This window comes from Clarias gariepinus, chromosome 9, assembly GCF_024256425.1.
Source record: "Clarias gariepinus isolate MV-2021 ecotype Netherlands chromosome 9, CGAR_prim_01v2, whole genome shotgun sequence".
Lineage (NCBI taxonomy): Eukaryota > Metazoa > Chordata > Actinopteri > Siluriformes > Clariidae > Clarias > Clarias gariepinus.
Genome location: NC_071108.1, coordinates 25,244,715 through 25,264,352, shown reverse-complemented (window position 1 = coordinate 25,264,352; position 19,638 = coordinate 25,244,715). Strand labels below are relative to the sequence as shown.

Sequence of the window (19,638 nt, the reverse complement as noted above, 5' to 3'; positions counted from 1 at the left end):
GAAACTATCAAAAGCCATACATGTAATGGAAATATGAATACTTGGGTTTAATCGGGGAACCAAGAAGTTAAAGCTAATATTCTTATGATATGAGTATTAGCGATTTATATGATATTAGAATATTAAGCAGTTTCCCTCTGGGATTTATAAACTTTTTTGAAACTTGAATATCCTTATGAGAAATTTAGAGATTTGCAGGTCTGTCTACCACCTTCCACCTCACCTTTTGGCTACATAGTACCAATATAAATTCATAATTACTTTAACCCCCTGTTAAATACATAACTGCTGGTCACTAACTGTCAGCCACTAGCTTCGCCAGTCATGGTCACTTAGTTCTGCCAGTTGCAGAAGGATACGTATTGGCAGAAAAAATATTTAGTTAAATGAAAAGCAAATCATAATCTGTTGATAGTCAGCTGTGTTTGTGGATCTGTTAAATAAAATCAACAACACAGTTGAAGTTGTGCAGTGGTTCTGAATATAACAGAACAAATGTACAAACCAGCAAATGTGGAGAAAAAAACATTTCCTGCTTTCAAGCTATTTATATAAATCTGGTTAAAAAATGTTGGTCCAATTTAAATAATGTTTTTACATTTAGTTGGAATGAATTATGTTCGCAATCCAAAATTTATCCGTGTGTATATATAAATAATTAATTTGCAATTACTGCCATTGTAAATCGCAATGTGTTATGGCAGTGTTACAATTTATAGATTTGCTGTTCTTTCCTTTACCTTTTATAGAAATACAAAGAGTATGAGCGTTCAGTACGTGTGGAGGAAATTGATGGCCTCAAACTTGTGAAGAAACTGGCAGAAAACATGGAGGAGATGTTTCGTAAAAAAGCAGACGCCATGAAGGTAAGTGTGTTGTGCATTGTGTGAGTATGATTTAACAATGTTTATATAACTAACTATATAACCCACTAACTAAGAAAAATAAATAAATAGTATATACAGTGCACCCGAAAAGTATTCACAGTGCATCACCTTTTTCACATTTTGTTATGTTACAGCTTTATTCCAAAATAGATTAAATTCATTTTTTTGCTCAGAATTCCACACCCAACACCTCATAATGACAACGTAAAAAAAGTTTACTTGGTGTTTTTGCAAATTCATTAAATAAAAAAACTTAGAAATCACACGTACAGTACATAAGTATTTATAGCCTTTGCTCAATTTTTTGTAGATGCGTCTTTGGCAGCAGTTACAGCCTCAAGTCGTTTTGAATAAGATGCCACAAGCTTGGCACACCTATCTTTGGCCAGTTTCGCCCATTTCTCTTTGCAGCACCTGTCAAGCTCCATCAGGTTGGATGGGAAGTGTCAGTGCACAGCCATTTTAAGATCTCTCCAGAGATGTTCAATCGGATTCAAGTCTGGGCCACTCAAGGAAATTAAACAAAGTTGTCCTGAAGCCACTCTTTTTATATCTTGGCTGTGTGCTTAGGGACGTTGTCCTGCTGAAAGATAAACCGTCGCCCCAGTCTGAGGTCAAGAGCGCTGTGGCGTAGGTTTGTATCCAGGATGTCTCTGTACATTGCTGCAGACATCATTCCCTTTATCCTGACTAGTCTCACAGTTCCTGCCACTGTAAAACATCCCCACATCATGTTGCCACCAATATGCTTTACTGTAGGGATAGTATTTGCCTGGTGATGAGCGGTGCCTGGTTTCCTGCCTGAAATTCACACCAAAGAGTTTAATCTTTGTCTTATCAGACCAAAGAATTTTGTTTCTCATGGTCTGAGACTCCTTCAGGTGCCTTTTGGCAAACTCCAGACTGGCTGCCCATGCCTTTTACTAAGGAGTGGCTTTTGTCTGGCCACTTTATCATATAGGCCTGATTGGGAAAGGCCACCTGATTCTCGCTAGGCGAGAGGGAGAAGGCAGAAGGAGAGCGTCAGCAGCCGGGCACCCCCCCCGTAAGGACTGGGGTATGGCTCGTCGCCCCTCACAGACAGCCTCCAAAAGATCAGATCCCCGCACTGTCTTCTTCACTAAAAATAAGTCCTGATAGCCTACACGCTCAGGACCCGGGGAGCGGCACTTATCGCTCTTTCCCTTAAGATGGGGTCGGTGTTCAGTTTCCGCCGCCTCTGGTGTTTCAGACGACACCGATCTCCAAAGATATGTTAGTGCCTCGGTTTTATCCTGCTACATCCCAGGATGCCAAACCACTAACACCCCAAACCCCCCGTGCAGTCCAAGTACTAAAACTTTTACCCCTTTCGGAAAAGCTGGCAGCGTGCGAGCTACTGCCAGGCTTATCTCCCTGGGTACTAAAGACTGTAGACAAGGGCTACGGGATTCAGTTTGCACATCGACCTCCGCGTTTCAACGGCGTGGTCCACATTTCCGTGATACCGGAAAGTGCGCATCTGCTGACAGAAGTTGCTGGGGAATGGGGCCATGGAACATGTTTCCCTACCAGACATTAAGTCAGGCTACTGCAGTCAGTATTTCTTGGTTTCAAGAGGAACGGGGGGCTGCGTCCAATATCGCGGGCTGTCCCGCTATCTAAAATAAATAATACAGCTGCAAAATGTTGGCTGTCAAAGTGATTGCTCTCAAATCCTATCAAGCGATTGATTTGTGACAATCGATTGAAGGACGCTTACTTTCATATAAAAATATTGCCACAAACCAGGAGGTTCCTGAGGTTCGCGTTTGGGGCAAAGCTTACCAGTATCGGGTCCTTCCATTTGGTCTAGCTCTCACCCGCACATATACAAAATGCATGGATGTAGTTCTGGCTCTTATGACTCCGGGGCATCCATATGATATATGAATGACATATACGACTGGCTGGCCCAGTCTTAGTAGCTAGCGCTTCGACATCAGCATGTCGTCCTGGCTTACCTTTGTTTCTTGGGATTGAAACCCAACGCCCAAAAAAGCGTGCTCTATCCTATTTATGGGCGGGCACAGCGGTCTCCCGTCGTGTCGAATCCATTCTCAACACCCTTAAGGAATTCAAGCTAGACCAGAAAAGTGACCATCACTTTCAGAGATCTTAGCTCTTATGGCAGCTGTATCCACGGTGACACCTTTGGGTCTTCTGCACATGAGAGCATCTCAGTTGTGGCTAAGAACCAGGGGTTTACACTCTAGGGCCAATCCCCAATAAAGGTTACGCGCCAGGTGCTTCGTACCCTTCCTATGTGGACAGACGTTTTTTACTCTGGGTCCCACTCTAACTTCATCTTGTCGTCGACAGAAGCTTCTCTCACAGGCTGGGGTGCGGTCTTAGATGACTGTCCAGCCCAAGGAAGCTGGAGAGGCCATCTTCTCGCGCGGCACATCAATTGCCTTGAAATGATGGCTCTATTTCTGGCCCTAAAGCACTTTCTCTAGCAGTTAAGAGGCTGCCATGTCCTAGAGCAGGTGGACAACACTATGGAAGTCTCATATATTAATCGCCAGGGCGGACTGTGCTTGCGCCGCTAATAGCTAGCGCACCAGGTTCCTGTCCCTCAGGGCAATTTACATTCCAGGGCATATGAATGTGGGAGCAGTTGTACTGTCCAGTCAATCTCTGACACACAGGGAATGGAAACCCCACCCCGAAGTAGTCAGTCAATCTGGGAGGAATTTCATGTAGCAGAGGTGGACCTTTTTGCCTCGCAAGATCAGCAAATGTCCCCTTTACTACTATCTGACTCTTCTAGTTCCCCTGGGTCTGGACGCCTTGGCCCGTACGTGGCCCAGGTTACGCCATTATGTGTTTTGCCTGATAGCTCTGCTCCCTGGAGTCTTGGCAAGGGTCTATCAACAGCGTTTGCGCCTCTTATTGATAGCGCCCTGTTGGCCGACCAGAGTGTGGTTCTCCGATCTGGTTTCCTTCTTAACAGCTCACCATGGGTAATTCCAATGAGGTGGGATCTTCTCTCAGGCACAGGGGACGATATTTCACCCCTGGCCCAAGCTTTGAAACCTTCACGTTCAGTTCCTGAACGGGACAAACTAAGTCAAGCTGGTCCCCCAGCAAGCGTAATTAAGACTATTCTAAGTGCTAGGGCCCCCTCCCCTAGAAGAGCTTAGGCCCTCAAATGGAATGTATTTGAAAGTTGGTGCATGACGAAGCAGGTAGACCCAGTCCACTGCCGAATTGTTTCAGTGCTGGAGTTTCTGCAGGAAAAGTTGTCCTCGGGCTTGTGCCCTATTACTCTCAGGACGTACGTAACCGCTATTTTAGCCTGTCACGTCCTGATTGATGGGGTTATTGTGGGAAACACCCCCCTACTTTTTGTTGAACCACTAGAGTCAGCGCCTCAGGCTTCTGACCCTTGAGATGTTTTTTCTAATGGCCTTTACCTCTCTAAGAGGATTGGAGATCTGTCAGTCTCCCCATCCTGCCTCGACTTGCCCCTGGGCTAGTCAGGGCCATTTTGCATCCTCACTTAACTATCTTCCGAAAGTTCTTCAGACGTAGTTCTGAGACCTCCTGGCTTTGTGCGCACACGCTACATAATTCAGGGGTCCAGACACTTGCAGTGCGGCGACGTTGGTACTCTCGTTCCCATAGCATTTTCACGCAGCATCGAGTGTAGCCTTTGAAAGGGAATGTTTCGGGTTACTTTGCTGTAACCCTGTTCCCTGAAAAGGCGGGAACGAGATGCTGCATCCCAATGCCGCACTGCCTCGTGACCAGACGTCCGTTCAGACAAATCAATTTGAGGAATGTTTCCGGTTCACCTGTATTTATAACCTGCAGGTGCGTCTAATCAGATGATGTCACCCTACCGAGGTTATAGAGGTTATATATGTTTGATACACACATGCTTCACAATTGGCAAAATGAAAAGATGTTCCTATAGCGTTTTCACGCAGCATCTCGTTCCCGCCTTTTCAGGGAACAGGGTTACAGCAAAGTAACCCGAGACGGTTTGTGCTCTAACATGAACTGTCAACTGTGGGACCTTAAATAGACAGGTGTGTACCTTTACAATAGGTACACTTTAATTAAGCTGCGGAAACATCTTAAGGATGATCAGGGGAAACAGGATGCTCCTGACCTCAATTTTGAGCTTTATGGCGAAGGCTGTGAATACTTATTTACATTTGCTTTCTTAATTTATTTTAATTTTAATAAATTTGCAAAAATCTCAAGTAAACTTTTTTCATGTTGTCATTATGGGTAGTTTTGTGTAGAATTTTGATTAAAAAAAGGAATTTAATTTATTTTAGAATAAGGAAATTATATATACAGTGGTTACCTAATTGGAATGTCGGTTCTACTGTCGCGGCGCTTGGCTTTGTGCGTTTTCTGGCTTTTACCGCTGAGTGGCGCTATATAACTATAGACTGACGCCTCATGCCTTAGGTCATTCTTTGCATGACTAATAAGACAGACTTCTTTAGAACTGCACGTAGTAGCGGATAAAATCAAGTAAAACATTATAGTTAAACAAATTCATAATCACAGTACTAAAATTACAGTACAAATTTAAATTCAAGTTTAATGAAATTTTATTAGGATAAAATTTAAACAAAATAAATGTTAACACAGTGAGCCTTTAGATTTTATCACGTGTAATTAAAATAGACGCGTGTAGGTTTTGTATCTTATATCTTTTGTTCTTTAATTTGTAGTAGATTTATTAACTGAAATAAATGACCATAAAATTATAACATTGTCAGGACGTTCTACTGCGTCAGCTGTTGTCGATCATTCAGCCCCGCTTGTATTTTTGCGTTATTATAAGAATGAAATGCAGTAGACTGTTATGATCTGTAACGGGTTCGACCCATGTTGCACGGGCGGCACCATAGAGCACGGCCACGAGGCGAGGTCTTACGGGGAAAAGGGGTCATTTATTTAGGTAAAATGGGGAAGGAAAGGGTTGAAGGAGGGAAAATAGAAAAAATGGGATGAAGGTTGTGCATGTGCAGTTCCGGGGGCTGTGCCACACTGGCATGCGGGCACATAGCTGACAATAAGTTTCGGTGCGCGGAGTGGCAGAACTGAGCACGCTGTCGATGGCCAGCGCGAGTCTTTCCTGATGCAAAAACTTAACAAAACAACGTCGCAGTCTTTTCCTCTTCGGCAGCGGGGCTGCGAAGGCGGGCACGGTGCGGGAGTAAAGATGGGCTTGCTTTTATAATGCGGAGCAAGCCCGAGATCATATTAACGTTAATTATCGCCAGGTAAACGAATAGGCGGCTCCGTCCCTTTGCCGCCTATTCAGGGAGCCTACGGAGTGAGCGAGTAGCAATAGTAGATTTGGGTGCACGCCTATCACAGGCGCACGCCGTGACAGATCATCATAATTGTCTTTAACTTGTATTTCATAAAGTTTTCCCAGCGGTGGTACAGTGCAACGGGGGTCATTATTTACCAATAAACATTAAACGAATTTACAAAACTTTATGTGTGCGATTAAGCGCTGATTCTACGTAGGAATTCTGTCCAGTTTGCAGTTTGTGTTATTTAAGTTTTTTCTTTTCAGTGTTATTTGTATCGAGGATGAGAGGTTTGTATCTCTATATGTATGCACTGTACATGTAGCAGAATTGACAATAAAGTTGACTTTGACTTTGAAAGTAAAGAAGAGGATCACGATGCTCAACATTCCAGAGACCAAACCCTATTTAAATTAAATTAACAAATATTGCAAGTAAATAACAATAGCCCACGTTTAAAAAAGCATTTTTATTTAGATTATGAAAAAATAATCCTGCATCTGTTTTAGGTGTTCCAGCTGCCATTGTTGTAAAAAGTAAATGGCTGCGCTGTTTGAGGGAGGGACGTGCTAATGACGATTTGGTCTGCAGGCCCAGGCACGAGGATTAATAAACCAAGATAGCCTCATACCCGTTTTTTTATTTTATTTATGCTATCATAAGGAAAATTTACATTTCGTCTATTCCAAGGATTTAAAACGGTAACAATGTCAACTTTTGAGAATCTAGAATCCAGAAGCTTAAATTTACACAGATTAAAAAATGATCAGTGATTAAACGGTTTTTAATCACTTAAAGTCTTCAGAAGAGCCTCAGATTCAAGAGGTTTTTAAAGTGGGGAGGGGTGCATTTCAATTTCTCTGAATGTATAGGTGAGAACAGCTGATTCACACCTGGGGAGGGTGAATAATTTGCATTTGAATGTTGTCTGGCATTGTAAAGCACACACAGTGACACTAAAAGAACAACAACCCAGGTTTAATAGGAATAGGAGGCTCTGATTACACTGCACAAATTATTATTTAGCACAACAAAATTCCTCCGCGCTCTGGAAAACTTTGTGTGCGGTTGACTTTAGGAAATTAAAGAGCAGGATTTTTATTTAGACTATAAAAAAATTAACCTGCGTCTATTTTTAGGCGTGCCAGCTGCCACTTTTTAGTTAGAAGTTTTCAATACAAATCTTATAATGCCCACATGACATCAAACATTTCCCTTGTTAATATTAAAACTTTTTACTATTTTAGCTATTACTGCTTAATTTCAAAATAGCATTAAAACAAGCATAAAACGTTTATTTAAAAAAAAAATTATATTGTTGACTACATTTGGGCCGTGTAACGGGTTCGACTCTAAGTGCACGGGCGGCACCATGAAGCACGGACTCGAGGCGAGGTCTTATGGCAAGAAATGGGAAGGAAAGTGTTAATGTAGTGAGGATGGAAAGGAAGGAATATGCACATGCAGGTTTGGTTGGCAGCGTGGGCCCGCGGGGACAGCAGCCACTGTAAAATCCACTGTAACCCAACAAACCGCAGAGTTTGCATATCTGAAGGGGACACTGCCTAACTAGTGAGTGAGGAGCGATATGAATTTGGGCGCACGCCGTGACAGGCTGAAAACCTATTGTCCTCAAAAATTTAACAGATGAGGACTCAGATTAATGTGCAAAAACTATATAATAAAACTATATAAGCTACATGGCCCTTATAAGACTCAATTTTTATTTAAGCGCACTCACAATAACGAAAAAAACTTTATGATTTTGTAAGCGCTGTTCTGTATTTTTTTTGGTGAACTTGAGCACGTCAGAAAATGACCGCAAACGTTTTTTAAAATGGTCAGAGTCACTCTGCTTGCTGTTTTCATAATCATTAGTCTACCTCCGCCAGCACGCCCTGGAAAACTTTATGCATGCGACTGAGCGCTGATTTAGACTGCGGAGTAAATTAAAGAGGAGGATTACAATGCCGAATCGAAGTCCTGAGCCCAAACCTCATTTAAATTAAATTAACAAATATTATAAGTAAAAAACAGTAGCCCACGTTTAGAAAACGTTTATAAATTCTTTCCGACATGAGTTGGCCCGGTGTTATGCACAGAGAGCCGGGAGATTTCCTAAAGCCCCGAAATCGCTGGGGCAGTTCTTCTAAATAGATGCTATCTTTAATAACTGATGGAATTTTAGAATTTTAGCTGTATACACACGCATTCCTGCCTAAACAATTCTTAAAACCACACCTATGACACAATAACAGTAATATTTCGAACATTTTGCAGGCTGCCATTTGGAGAAACGAGAGAATAATGAATAAACCAGTTGTTGGGTCAAAATAACCCAACCAGGTGTTCATTTGTAAACTACATATCATATGAGCCAACATGAGCAACCCAACAATTTGTTCAAAGTACCTGAAATAATCCAGAACTTAAATAACAATAAACAGATACAGAGACACGCTATATAACAGTCACTATTGTATTTACTGCATCGAGCGAAAATGTCACTTTGCGCCACCTGGCGGCCATATGACTTTGACATGCAACTGATTTATTTTGGCCGCTGACGTTTTTACACGGCGGTGAGCGCGACGGTAATAACCATTCCAATTGGGTAACTAATACAGATGTCCTCAGTCCCTTGGGATAGGCTTCAGGCCTTCCATGACTTTGTACAGGATAAGCACTGTGGAGATTGAGTGAGTGAGTGAATTGGCAAATGTGCCGGATCGGTTGTAGTCTGCGGATGAACAGAAAAAAAGGTTAAGTGTTGTGCCCTGACCATCCTACTCACTAAACAGAGGTTCCCTGGTTCTTTTATAAACTCCCTTCGGGTTTATGGGAGCTATTTGCGGTGCTGTATGTGCTTCGAGTTTCCTCTCCTCTAGTCGAGCGAGGAGCTGTCAGGCTATCTGAGGTGTTGGCATTATGCCCGTCCCAAAGTTTGTTAATTTATGCACTTAATACTTTGTCAAAACTTAATCTTTTGTGGGATGTTTTTAGTCTGTAGTGGTCAGGATGACATCTATGACATCATATGACATTTTCCAATGTGTCAGGCCATGGCTGGTACTAAAACTAACATTGAGCCCGTAGTGCAATGCATGACGGTGGGTAAGTTATTTTTTGAAGAAATATTTTCATTGGCTTTGTACATGTTTTTGCACAAAGACAGTAGATAAAGTTGAATCTAATCTATCCTAATCTAATTTTCTCTCCGCTGCCTGTGCTTGCTTTAAAATGCAAACCCCCATAATATGACTATACTTTAAAATGTACTGTCCCCCAAAGTTCAATACTTAATTCATTGCTGAGCTGCATGACATCCTTACTTCAGTTTGTTCTTCTTTCACCAATATCATAATTATGGAAGATTTAGATAATTATTTTGTCAAATCCTAACACACACCAATGTAATAACAGCCCACAAATAATAAACCACTTACAGTTGCTATAGCACTTGTGGGAAATTTCATTATGTTTGTGGAATTATTATATCAAAAGTGATTTTTATTACATTTGTGGTTTATTAAGTCTGTGGGCAGTTATTATGTTGACGTGTATTAAAACAACCTGCTTCCCATTAGGCAGCTAAGTTTCAGAATCTTCTAGAGTGCCTCAAATTGCAGCATCATGTTTCCATTATGGTTGTGTACCGAAACCCTGTGCCAATATGACACCGGTACCTATGTAACCAATATGTAATAGAACTGAATCAGATCCCCGATTCCGGTGCCTCACTTCATTGCCACCGCACATGAAAAATTATTTCTTGACTGAGAAAATACACGTAACCGCAAGTCAGAAAGCTAAAATAATATAAATCCAAATGTTTGTAGTAACATTCCAACTTAGAAGCAGAACTCTGGAAATTAGACCATTCACGTGAATGCAGCACGTACACACAGTAATTACACTTTCACTGATGGCAGAAGGTAGGGTTAGCTTGCTAAGCTAAACACTCTGAAATAAAAATGCCTAAAGCTGAATGTTCTAAAGTGTGACTGTATTTCATAACAAAGGATTCTGATACCGCAACAATGCAACAAATGTCTTTCAACAATTGCATATAAAAAGAGAAACGTCAAACCGAATAAAACTTGTAATGTGTTTGTCCCCCGGCACAGTCCAACAAACCCTAGAGTCAGAAGAGGCATTGTATTCTGTCAGATAAGGCAAATATGGTCATATTTTTGCAAAATAGTTGCTGAAATTTGAAGCTGGTTTGTAGCATACCAAGAATATCAACTAGAGCTGTCACTGGTGTTAAATTAATAATTTATATATAAATTATTGGTGTTAAATTAGTGTAGTTGGGTTAGGTAGTATGTAAATTAGTTGTGTTTTGTCCACCTATAATTATGCATACTATATAAATAACATAACTAATAGAAACACGTTTTTACTTATATATTTTTTTTCAATAAAAGCCGTTCTTTAATGTTATTCACCATTTTTTATGTCTCTTTTTTTTGTTTAAGTATAGGTTCAAGCACTGTTTAGGTACTGTTTTAAAAGTATTGATTTGAAACGGTATCCTAAAAAACCCAAACAATACACAACACTAGTTACCGTTCCTACATGCTTTAGGAGTCATACACTGGATTTGGTCAGAACATACATGACCTGCATCAACAATTTCCAGGTCTACAAACTCGGGAGGTCTCACCACAACATGATATCTATGGAATTCTCAAATTATCAGAGCCAAATGTGAAATCTAGTTAAAAAAAAAATAAAAAATCATGGACAGCCCTGGCTTTGGACTTACAGTAGTACAGATTTACCTAACATACCTAACCTGTCCCTCTCCTCTGATCCTCTTTGGTTTGAGAGTTGCATTCAACACCACCAACCATAGCATATTTTTTAGGCATATTCACAAGGTCGCATAGTCTTTGGGTCTGCTCTGGGCTGGCTCTGATCATATTTGATCAGAGTTTATATCCTTGAGACATTTTAAGTCTGCTATGTTCTCTGCTACTTGTGGTGTCCCTCAAGGGTCCATTCTCTGTATTTTCCTTTCACCATTTACATGCTCCTCCTTGATCATAAGTTGATCTACACAGCATATATACCTGGATAAAACAACAACATTCTTGCAGCTGTACAGCTAAAAACTGGAAGTAGTAGTTGCTGGCACGCCCACCAGGTTTATCAATCTCCTTCAAAAACATAATGTCCTTAAAATTGTTTGTTTATAGCAGGGCTCTTTAACTCCAGTCCTAAAAAGCCAGTGTCCAGCATAGGTTGTAATTCACCAAAACCTAAACACACCCACTGAACCTGGTAATTAACAGATTAGTTGAATCAGCTTTATTTGAGCAGAAGAATCACCAAACTGTGTTAGCATTAGCCCTCCAGGACTGAGAGTTGGAGAGCCCTGTTTAGTGTTTCTTACTGAATCTATTTCACATCCTCTATGTACAGCTGCAACGTGTTAGTAGGGCAGCATTTGATGTTACGCTGTATTTAATCCATGAGCTGTGTGTAAGTGCTTAAATGGCCTCAGGTAATGTAACCCACCAGTTGATAAATACTCCTGGCGAAGTAATCAGATTCGGTGTGTGTGTGTGTGGGATAGAGAGAGAGAGAGAGAGAGAGAGACAGTGACAGTGATAGAAAATGTTAGCATGGTGCATGCTATAATTAAAAAGTACATTGAAATGTGCAGGTGTTTGATATTCTGTGTCAGTATGTAGTTAAGTGGGTTCTGTACATATGTACAAATGTAGTTTTCCAGCTTTTGCTTGTGTGTGTATGGAAAACCTATGGGGTTGATTTTAAAATAGTTGCACATTTTGAATTCAATTTGAATGCAACATTGGCATTATTAAATCAATGTGACAAGTTTGGACTTTCTAGATTTTGTACATTCTAGAACAATACTTCTTACCTACTTCTTGTAATCTCATAAAGCTCTCTGCTGCAGAGGAGAAATTCATTTAGAGTTACCAGCCACAAAAATCCCCATTTTAAGACATCTCAGATTAGAGCCATTAAAAAAGCATTACAGAGCATAAGTAGCAGACACATATCAATATTAACTGATTGATGCACATTTTAAATGCTTTCACGATTATTTTACAATACAATGAACAGTAGGAAGAAATTAAAGTCAGTAAACACCATACAGTAGAGTTAGAAGTTGTTTTCACCTTCTGGTAGTGACTGGTAAGTGTATACAAATGGTGACTGTTTGTGGATTGCAGTCTTCAATTAATTCCTAATCTGTGCATAATTGACTGTGTCTTGACAATCCATGCACAAACGCGTCTATATAAGGTCTCACAGTAGATTGTTCATGTCAGAGTAAAAACAAATACATTAGGTCAAAAGAATTATCTGTAGAACCACAAGACAGGATTACGTCAAGACACAGATCTGGGGAAGGATACAAGACCTTTTTATTAAGTTTATCAAATAGCATTGATATATTTGGATGATGTTTGGAACAACCAGTAGTCTTTCCAGATCTGGCAGCCCAGCCAAACTGAGTAATAAGTGATGAAGGGCTTTGGTGAGAGAACCTAACCAAGAACCTAAGGGTCACTGTAAATTAGATCATGATTTTCCCTTGTTTAGATAAGATAGACTTGAAATATCAAAGCATTCACTGCAGCACTCCACTGATTAAATTAAATTAAATTTCATTTATATAGTGCTTTTAATAATAGTCATTGTCACAGAACAGCTTAACAGAATCTGATATATACTGATCTATATGGTACAGTGGCCAAACAAAAAGCCATTCCACACTAAAAGGCACATGAAAGCCTGCTGAGAGTTTGCAAAAGGCACCTGAAGGACTTTCAAACCATGAGAAACAAAGATTGAACTATTTGGAAATAGAAAATTGGGCATACCGCATCACCTTATTAAAATATTTCCCATAGTCAAACACGATGGTGGCAGCATCAGGCTCTGGATGCAAATAACATAAAGAGCTATCCTGAGAGAAAACCACCACCAAAGTGATCAGGACCACTGGCAGTATGAAGTTTTGCGGTTTAACAAGACCATGACCCACGCCTAATACGAAGAAATCACAGAAATGGCTTCAGAACAACTCTGTGAAAGAGTTGGCCCAGACAGAATCTACACCTGAATCCAATAGAGCATCTCTGGACAGACCTAAAAAATGGTTGTGCAGTTACCCTGCCTGTTAAACCTGGTTGACATTCTGTGAAGAAGAATGGAAGAAACATCAAAGTGTGCTAAGCTCGTAGCATCATTTACAACCAGACCAGGTAGTCATTGCTGGAAAGGTGCTTTGACCAAATACTTAGTGGGTCTTTTAATGGGTCTAAATACTTACATAATATATATATATATATATATATATATATATATATATATATATATATATACTGTATAATATTTAAATTGTTTATATATAAATTAACATAAAAAAAACCTGAAGAAACTAGAAACACCTGTTTTAATGTTGTCATTGTGAAGTATTGTGTGTAGGATAATATAAATGTGCAAAACATAACACGAAAAACATATCGTGTAGGTTCCCCTAGGGGTCGGCAACCCGCGGTTCCGGAGCTGCATGTGGCTCTTTCATCCTTGTAGTGCAAATCCCTTATGGTGATCTTGTAACATTAAAACAAACGTGCGTAATTTTTTGTCGCTTAAGCTATGTATCACAACTGCCAATACGTTATTTATATAAACAGTCCTTTTTTTAAATTCTGGTTAACCGCTGACTGCATGCTCCAGTACACATGATAAAATTATAGCACACAGAAGAAGACAGCATTTTTAGTTTCCTGCATTTCATAAATATGAGAAGAACTCAAATAGACATTTTATAGTAATTCAATTAGAGTCTTTTATTGGAAGTAAACTTAAATCCAGTGTCTTTTTTTTTTTTAATTCAAAATGTTTTTCAACAATTTAACCTTTAACACCATGGCAGCTAAGCCCCATATGCAGAAGCTGTGATGGACTGAGTGTTTAGATTTTTTTTTTTTTGTAGCCAGCTCTGTTTTTTTTTCAGGAATTTGTGCTACACTGACTTTCCTGTGGGATTGGACCAGAAGGGCACACGGTTCCCTGTTTTGAGCCTTTGCACAAAAACTTAGGGTGCTAAGACTTCAGCACAGTACTGTGTATTATCTAAGAACCAAAATATGTTGCATGTAAAATGTGTTAGTGAGTCAGCTGAAAGCATAGTAAATATGTTTACATTCCTCATACCTTATTTTGGGCCAAAAAAACCCAAAACATTTGTAATTAATTTTATGCCCTCCCACTCCTATCCCTCCCCTATTTTTGTTTCTGTATCACCAGCGTTTGGTAGAAGCAGCAGAAGATGCCCACCTGCAGCACGACGAAGACCCCAACCTCCAGGTCAGAACCAGTATTTAAAAAGTGTGATTAGAACCGAAGGAGGTGATTCTAATGTCCCTTTCAAAATTTAATATAAAATACTAAGCACATTAAGCAACACTTATGAAATGTGCAAAGATTTTATAAATGGACCAATACATTTTGGAATCAATAAACTTTAGAATTGTCATGATGTCCCTTCCCCTTTCATCTTACATGACAGTTCCAAAATGTATTGATGGTTTTTAAACAGGCACAGGCATGGGTCTGTCAAATGGAGTTATAGGGGACTGACTGATATAGAAATCTAAAGGACAACAGGTAAGGACCCACCCTGTAAAAGGCAGGGCATCACAAATTAACTGGTCACTAAATGTATAATTCCTTAATGATATTTAAACATAATAATAATGGTTAAATGATTAACCATTTGTAATTAGGACACACATTTTTACAGTCCTAGTGGCAACCTCATAAGAAATAAGAAATACATTAATGAAGCCCAACTAGTTTAAACAATAATAATAATAATAATAATAATAATGGTAATAATAAAGCTGGGAAAAGGTAATAAAGAAAGGTATTGAAAAATTATACATTTCTTTATTTTTTAAATAATAAGGTCACTAGAAATACAGTGTCTAATATTGTGCACTGCCAGTTTACCTTCTTGTGATGTACAATAGATATATAAGATTTGTGAAAAATATTATGCAAAGTCTAGTCCATTAATACGTTCTTAATTAGTTAAATTCTTACTGGGAACTAATTGATTATTGATTAATCATCAACCTCCCTATTAAGGACATGTGGTGTTTACATAGTGTTACTGTGAGTGAAGTATGGTCTTACCTAATTTAGTTACATAATTTTCTTTATTATTATTTTTTGCATGATTCTGTGTAAATTTCCCAGGAGATCAGCAGTTTGTGAAATACTTGAACCTGCCCTTCGGGTACCAACATTGTCACAATGTCATGATAAGGGTCACATGGACCATGCTTATTCTTTTCTTTCTAACATTTAATGTGAACATTTACAAAAAATTATTGATATGTATCTGCATGCTTTTTACATATTGTGCTATTGACGCATAATTAACTGGTTACATAATTGTATGAATGTGCAGGTGTACAGGTGTTCCTATTAAAATGAGGGAACACATCTTGCTGAAAACTGTAATCACTGTTATCTTAAAACATACTTAAAACCTCAATTCTAATAGCTGTCTTTTCTATGTCATTTCAGTTTTAAATAATTTTATGATGACAGACACTTGTTTTCATCACAGCTTTACTCACCATATCAACATATTTAGCTACCCTTACTTATCTCTGTGCAAGCATTCTAAACAGTACAAACACATTGCTCTCACCCACAGCCCACTCACTTTCCTCTGTTAAGCCTCTGCAGCAAATGGACTTGTACAGATGTATCAGGCACTAAATGGCACTTAAATGTGGTACAACTGTTTAATGTTGAGTGCATTAGCACAGACAAGTGAAATAACCATTGATATACAGATTTGTTTTATTAATGTAGTACATTTTTCCACTTTTCATTTTGTTTTCATATTTAAAGAGCTTGACCTTGCCTTTGCAAATCAAATCTGGCATTTTGATTTCAAAATGAACTAGTAACACTACCGGTTTCTGTGAACAAAGAGTTCCTTTTATCTACTATATATGGTTGTGTGTGTGTGTGTGTGTGTGTGTGTGTGTGTGTGTGTGCAAGAGAGAGAGAGCGAGAGAGAGAGAGACTAGTGTATACAAACACTGGGGGATTTGGATGCCTTTTTGCAGCATCCTTAAACAATATGGTATTTTCACTTTTATACTAATATATGTGTGTTTTTCATGAATATGTGAAACCAAAAACATGCAATATTGGCATTATGTTGCTACCTAAACAGATAAAGAAAAGGAATGTATCTTTTTATTAATAATTTTCCACTTTCTGTTTCTCTTTCTCTCTAATGAACATCCATGTCTTGGTGAACCCACACATACAGCTGCTTCAGCATCTGACATTTGCAAGCATGAGGCTTAATGCATTTAAAATACATAAGGGCACACGTAAAGAGAGTAGGGGTGAGAGAAAGACAGAGAGAGAGATAGAAAGAGAGAACATGAAAAAGCAATTGTGCTTTGTTGTGTCACTGAAATCTGGTGATTCATCCATGTGATTCTTCCCTTTGATCCCTGGCTTCTGTATGCATACACCCACTGCACAAATAATATGAAGTAAAGATAGCTTGAATGTGCTTTATACACTGGGATGTTGGAATTACATTCTGTACCTGTTGAATTTTGTCATATTACAATTTTGCACCAGCAACTATTTAAATAAAGTATACAACAAATACTACTATCTCTCTGGAAGGCTATGAGGAGTCTGTAGGCAGTTCACAGTGATCTAATGTTGGGTTTAATACAAGTACGGCAGAAGGCGGGATCAGTTCAAAGTAATCTGTTGTTGGTGCTGAACACAGTTTGGTGGCTATTGGGAGCAAAAACAGACAAACAGAATCTGGCTGATGCTCCATATCCACTGAACAAACAATGGTCAGAAATCAGGTAAACATATAAGAGGCTGGAGCAGGCCAAATAGGCCAAATACTATCATATAAGGTAGACATATTGAAGATGAAACAGGGCAGAGAACTCATCTAAAACACAGGGAGTCATTTATGAACATTTCAATAGCAGATGTTTTATAATGGTATCAGTTTTTCCTTTAACAAATATTCAATATTTAATTTTTGCAGCTGTGACGAGTATCCGAGGTGCTTATGTTACCATGGTAACACACTGGAAGTGACATCTGCGCTGGTGACTTCGTGGGTGTCCCGAATGGTGGAATTTTTACAAGGAAAGTTCCCTTACATTTACATTTACATTTAGGCATTTGGCAGACGCTCTTATCCAAACCGACTTACATTTTTATCTCATTACACATCTGAGCAGTTGAGGGTTAAGAGCCTTGCTCAAGGGCCCAACAGTGGCAACTTGGGGGTTGTGAAGTTTGAATCTGGATCTTCCGAACCGCAGTCCAATGCCTTAACCACTGAGCTACCCCTGGCCAACATTCACCAATATTAATTGCAAATGGAGCAGGGAGTAGGGAGCACTCTGTGAAGTACACTTCAGGAGTTGAACACAGCTATGATGTGAAGAGAGAATCTAGCAAATAGTTCACTGTGGCTGCCAATAAGTAGAGCAGAGGTGCACATTAATTATGGAGCTGATTTAAAGTAGCGACAGATGAAACAACCCAATTGGTGGGGGTGCTCTGGAACTTAGAAAAGGTGAGCAGACTCTTACTTACTGGTTTCAAGACATGATGGGTTGGGTAAAGCTTTATGAAATGAAGAAGACCCACAGGGTTGACCACCTTGAAAATGAGAAAAGGTCCAACATAGAGTCAAGTTCTTTAGCATGTAGAGGCAGGTCAGAGGTGGATAGCTATACCTCTTGTCTAATGCAATAGACAGAAGCTGCAGAGTGCCTACTATTGTCCCATTTTATGTAATACTGAAAAGTTCTGTGGTGGGTATTACCCTTCTCCAAGTCTGTATACACCTCCTAATGAGAGTGCCTGTTCAGATAGAACAGCGGCTTCAACAGTGGCCTAAACAGCAGTGGCTAGTATTCATAAATGTTCTGGAACAGATCCAGTCCTGGGGTGCTTTTTGATTTCTACCATGCCCAGGTATGATTGCTTCCCCTTTCTCTTTTTCCTAATGGCCAGGTTTCACATTACAATTTAATCACCTCCGGAGGGTAAACATTTTCCCATAGGAAATAGTGTAAAAGCAGATAATATGGATTAGCCACCCAAAAATATTACCAATATTACCAATTTTCAACACTATAGTCATATTTTTGCACATAAAAACAATTAAAACATTTAGAAAAGATATTTAAATTATGTAAAATGTGAAAGTAATAGACATTAAACTTAACCTTAATTTATGATTCCTCTTGACACTGGCGGCTTTAAAAATGAAACTGATAGTTCCTTTTCATTTTGCTACTGTTATTGATAACATTCTTGGGAGTCATGGTGTCTTCATTAAATCATGCAGAAGATGCAAAAAGAAAACCACCACAAAAAACATGTAACCTAGCTTTGCGTTAAACGGCTCACGGATGTATGCACACTTGAGCTGGTGTTCAATTTTGCTCATTTCATTTGCTTGTATGCCAAAAATGCTTTGCATGCCGAGGGAATTTTGGCAAAATGTAAATTTTTAAGGTAAAAAATCTTAAGGCAGGGCATTTGTATTTTAAGGTATTACTGTTGCTATATTGTTTACTCTGGCTATTCTCTAAATCTTCAACACACAGACAGAATGAGTACTCCATTCTAAAATTATCTCAGTTGACAACTCAGTATACGGGTTGTGTTTACACGAACAGTTGTGGCCAAGAGTTATGGGTGCTTGTGGAGAGTCAATAATGTGCTAATGTGCTAATGTGTTCATGGGGGTTTCTGCACATAATATCATGGAATCTGTGGAGCATGTGATTACTCAGAGCTTTAATTTTAAACTCTTTAGGCAGCGATCTGAAATGTCTATCCATTTCTAAGTCAATAAACTTTGTGTTAGCCCCTGATGAGTAAATGCAAACATATATATATATATATATATATATATATATATATATATATATATATATATATATAATATGTGTGTGCCATGCATTTGTATTTCACCAGTGCCCTCCCTCCTCCTGCAGAGCCTTCTTTTTTAATGGGAAGTTTTTACCATATGACCAGATATTCCAAAATATAGGCAGAGGCACCACTGACAGATAGCTCAGGAGTATGGTGAACAGTTAGCCTAGCTGGAACAACAGATCAGATGTTAATAGATTGAGCTAGTCCAGATGAAACATGACCTATGGTTCTCGAGAAATGGTGTGGCCTGGTACAGAAAGACCACTCCCTCTGGTGCTCCTGGAACTGATGGTCTATCCTTAATTCCTGATCAATTAACTCATCCAACTCTTTAAAAAGTTCTCACGATTCTACTACATCAGTAAGAAAATTTTACATCCCTTTATAAAAACCATCATATAAATCATGCCTGTTCCAATAAC

The 19,638-nt window shown here is 39.2% G+C and overlaps 1 protein-coding gene across 1 annotated transcript in view; it reads left to right on the top strand.

Annotated features, from left to right (window-relative positions):
• The window catches only part of cacna2d3a (calcium channel, voltage-dependent, alpha 2/delta subunit 3a), a 293,959-nt gene that overhangs the window by 59,995 nt on the left and 214,326 nt on the right, over window positions 1-19,638 (top strand). The window contains exons 3-4 of the mRNA XM_053503660.1: window positions 750-866; window positions 14,495-14,554. Coding sequence (XP_053359635.1) covers window positions 750-866; window positions 14,495-14,554 — 177 coding nt within the window. The remainder of the gene's footprint in view (window positions 1-749; window positions 867-14,494; window positions 14,555-19,638) is intronic.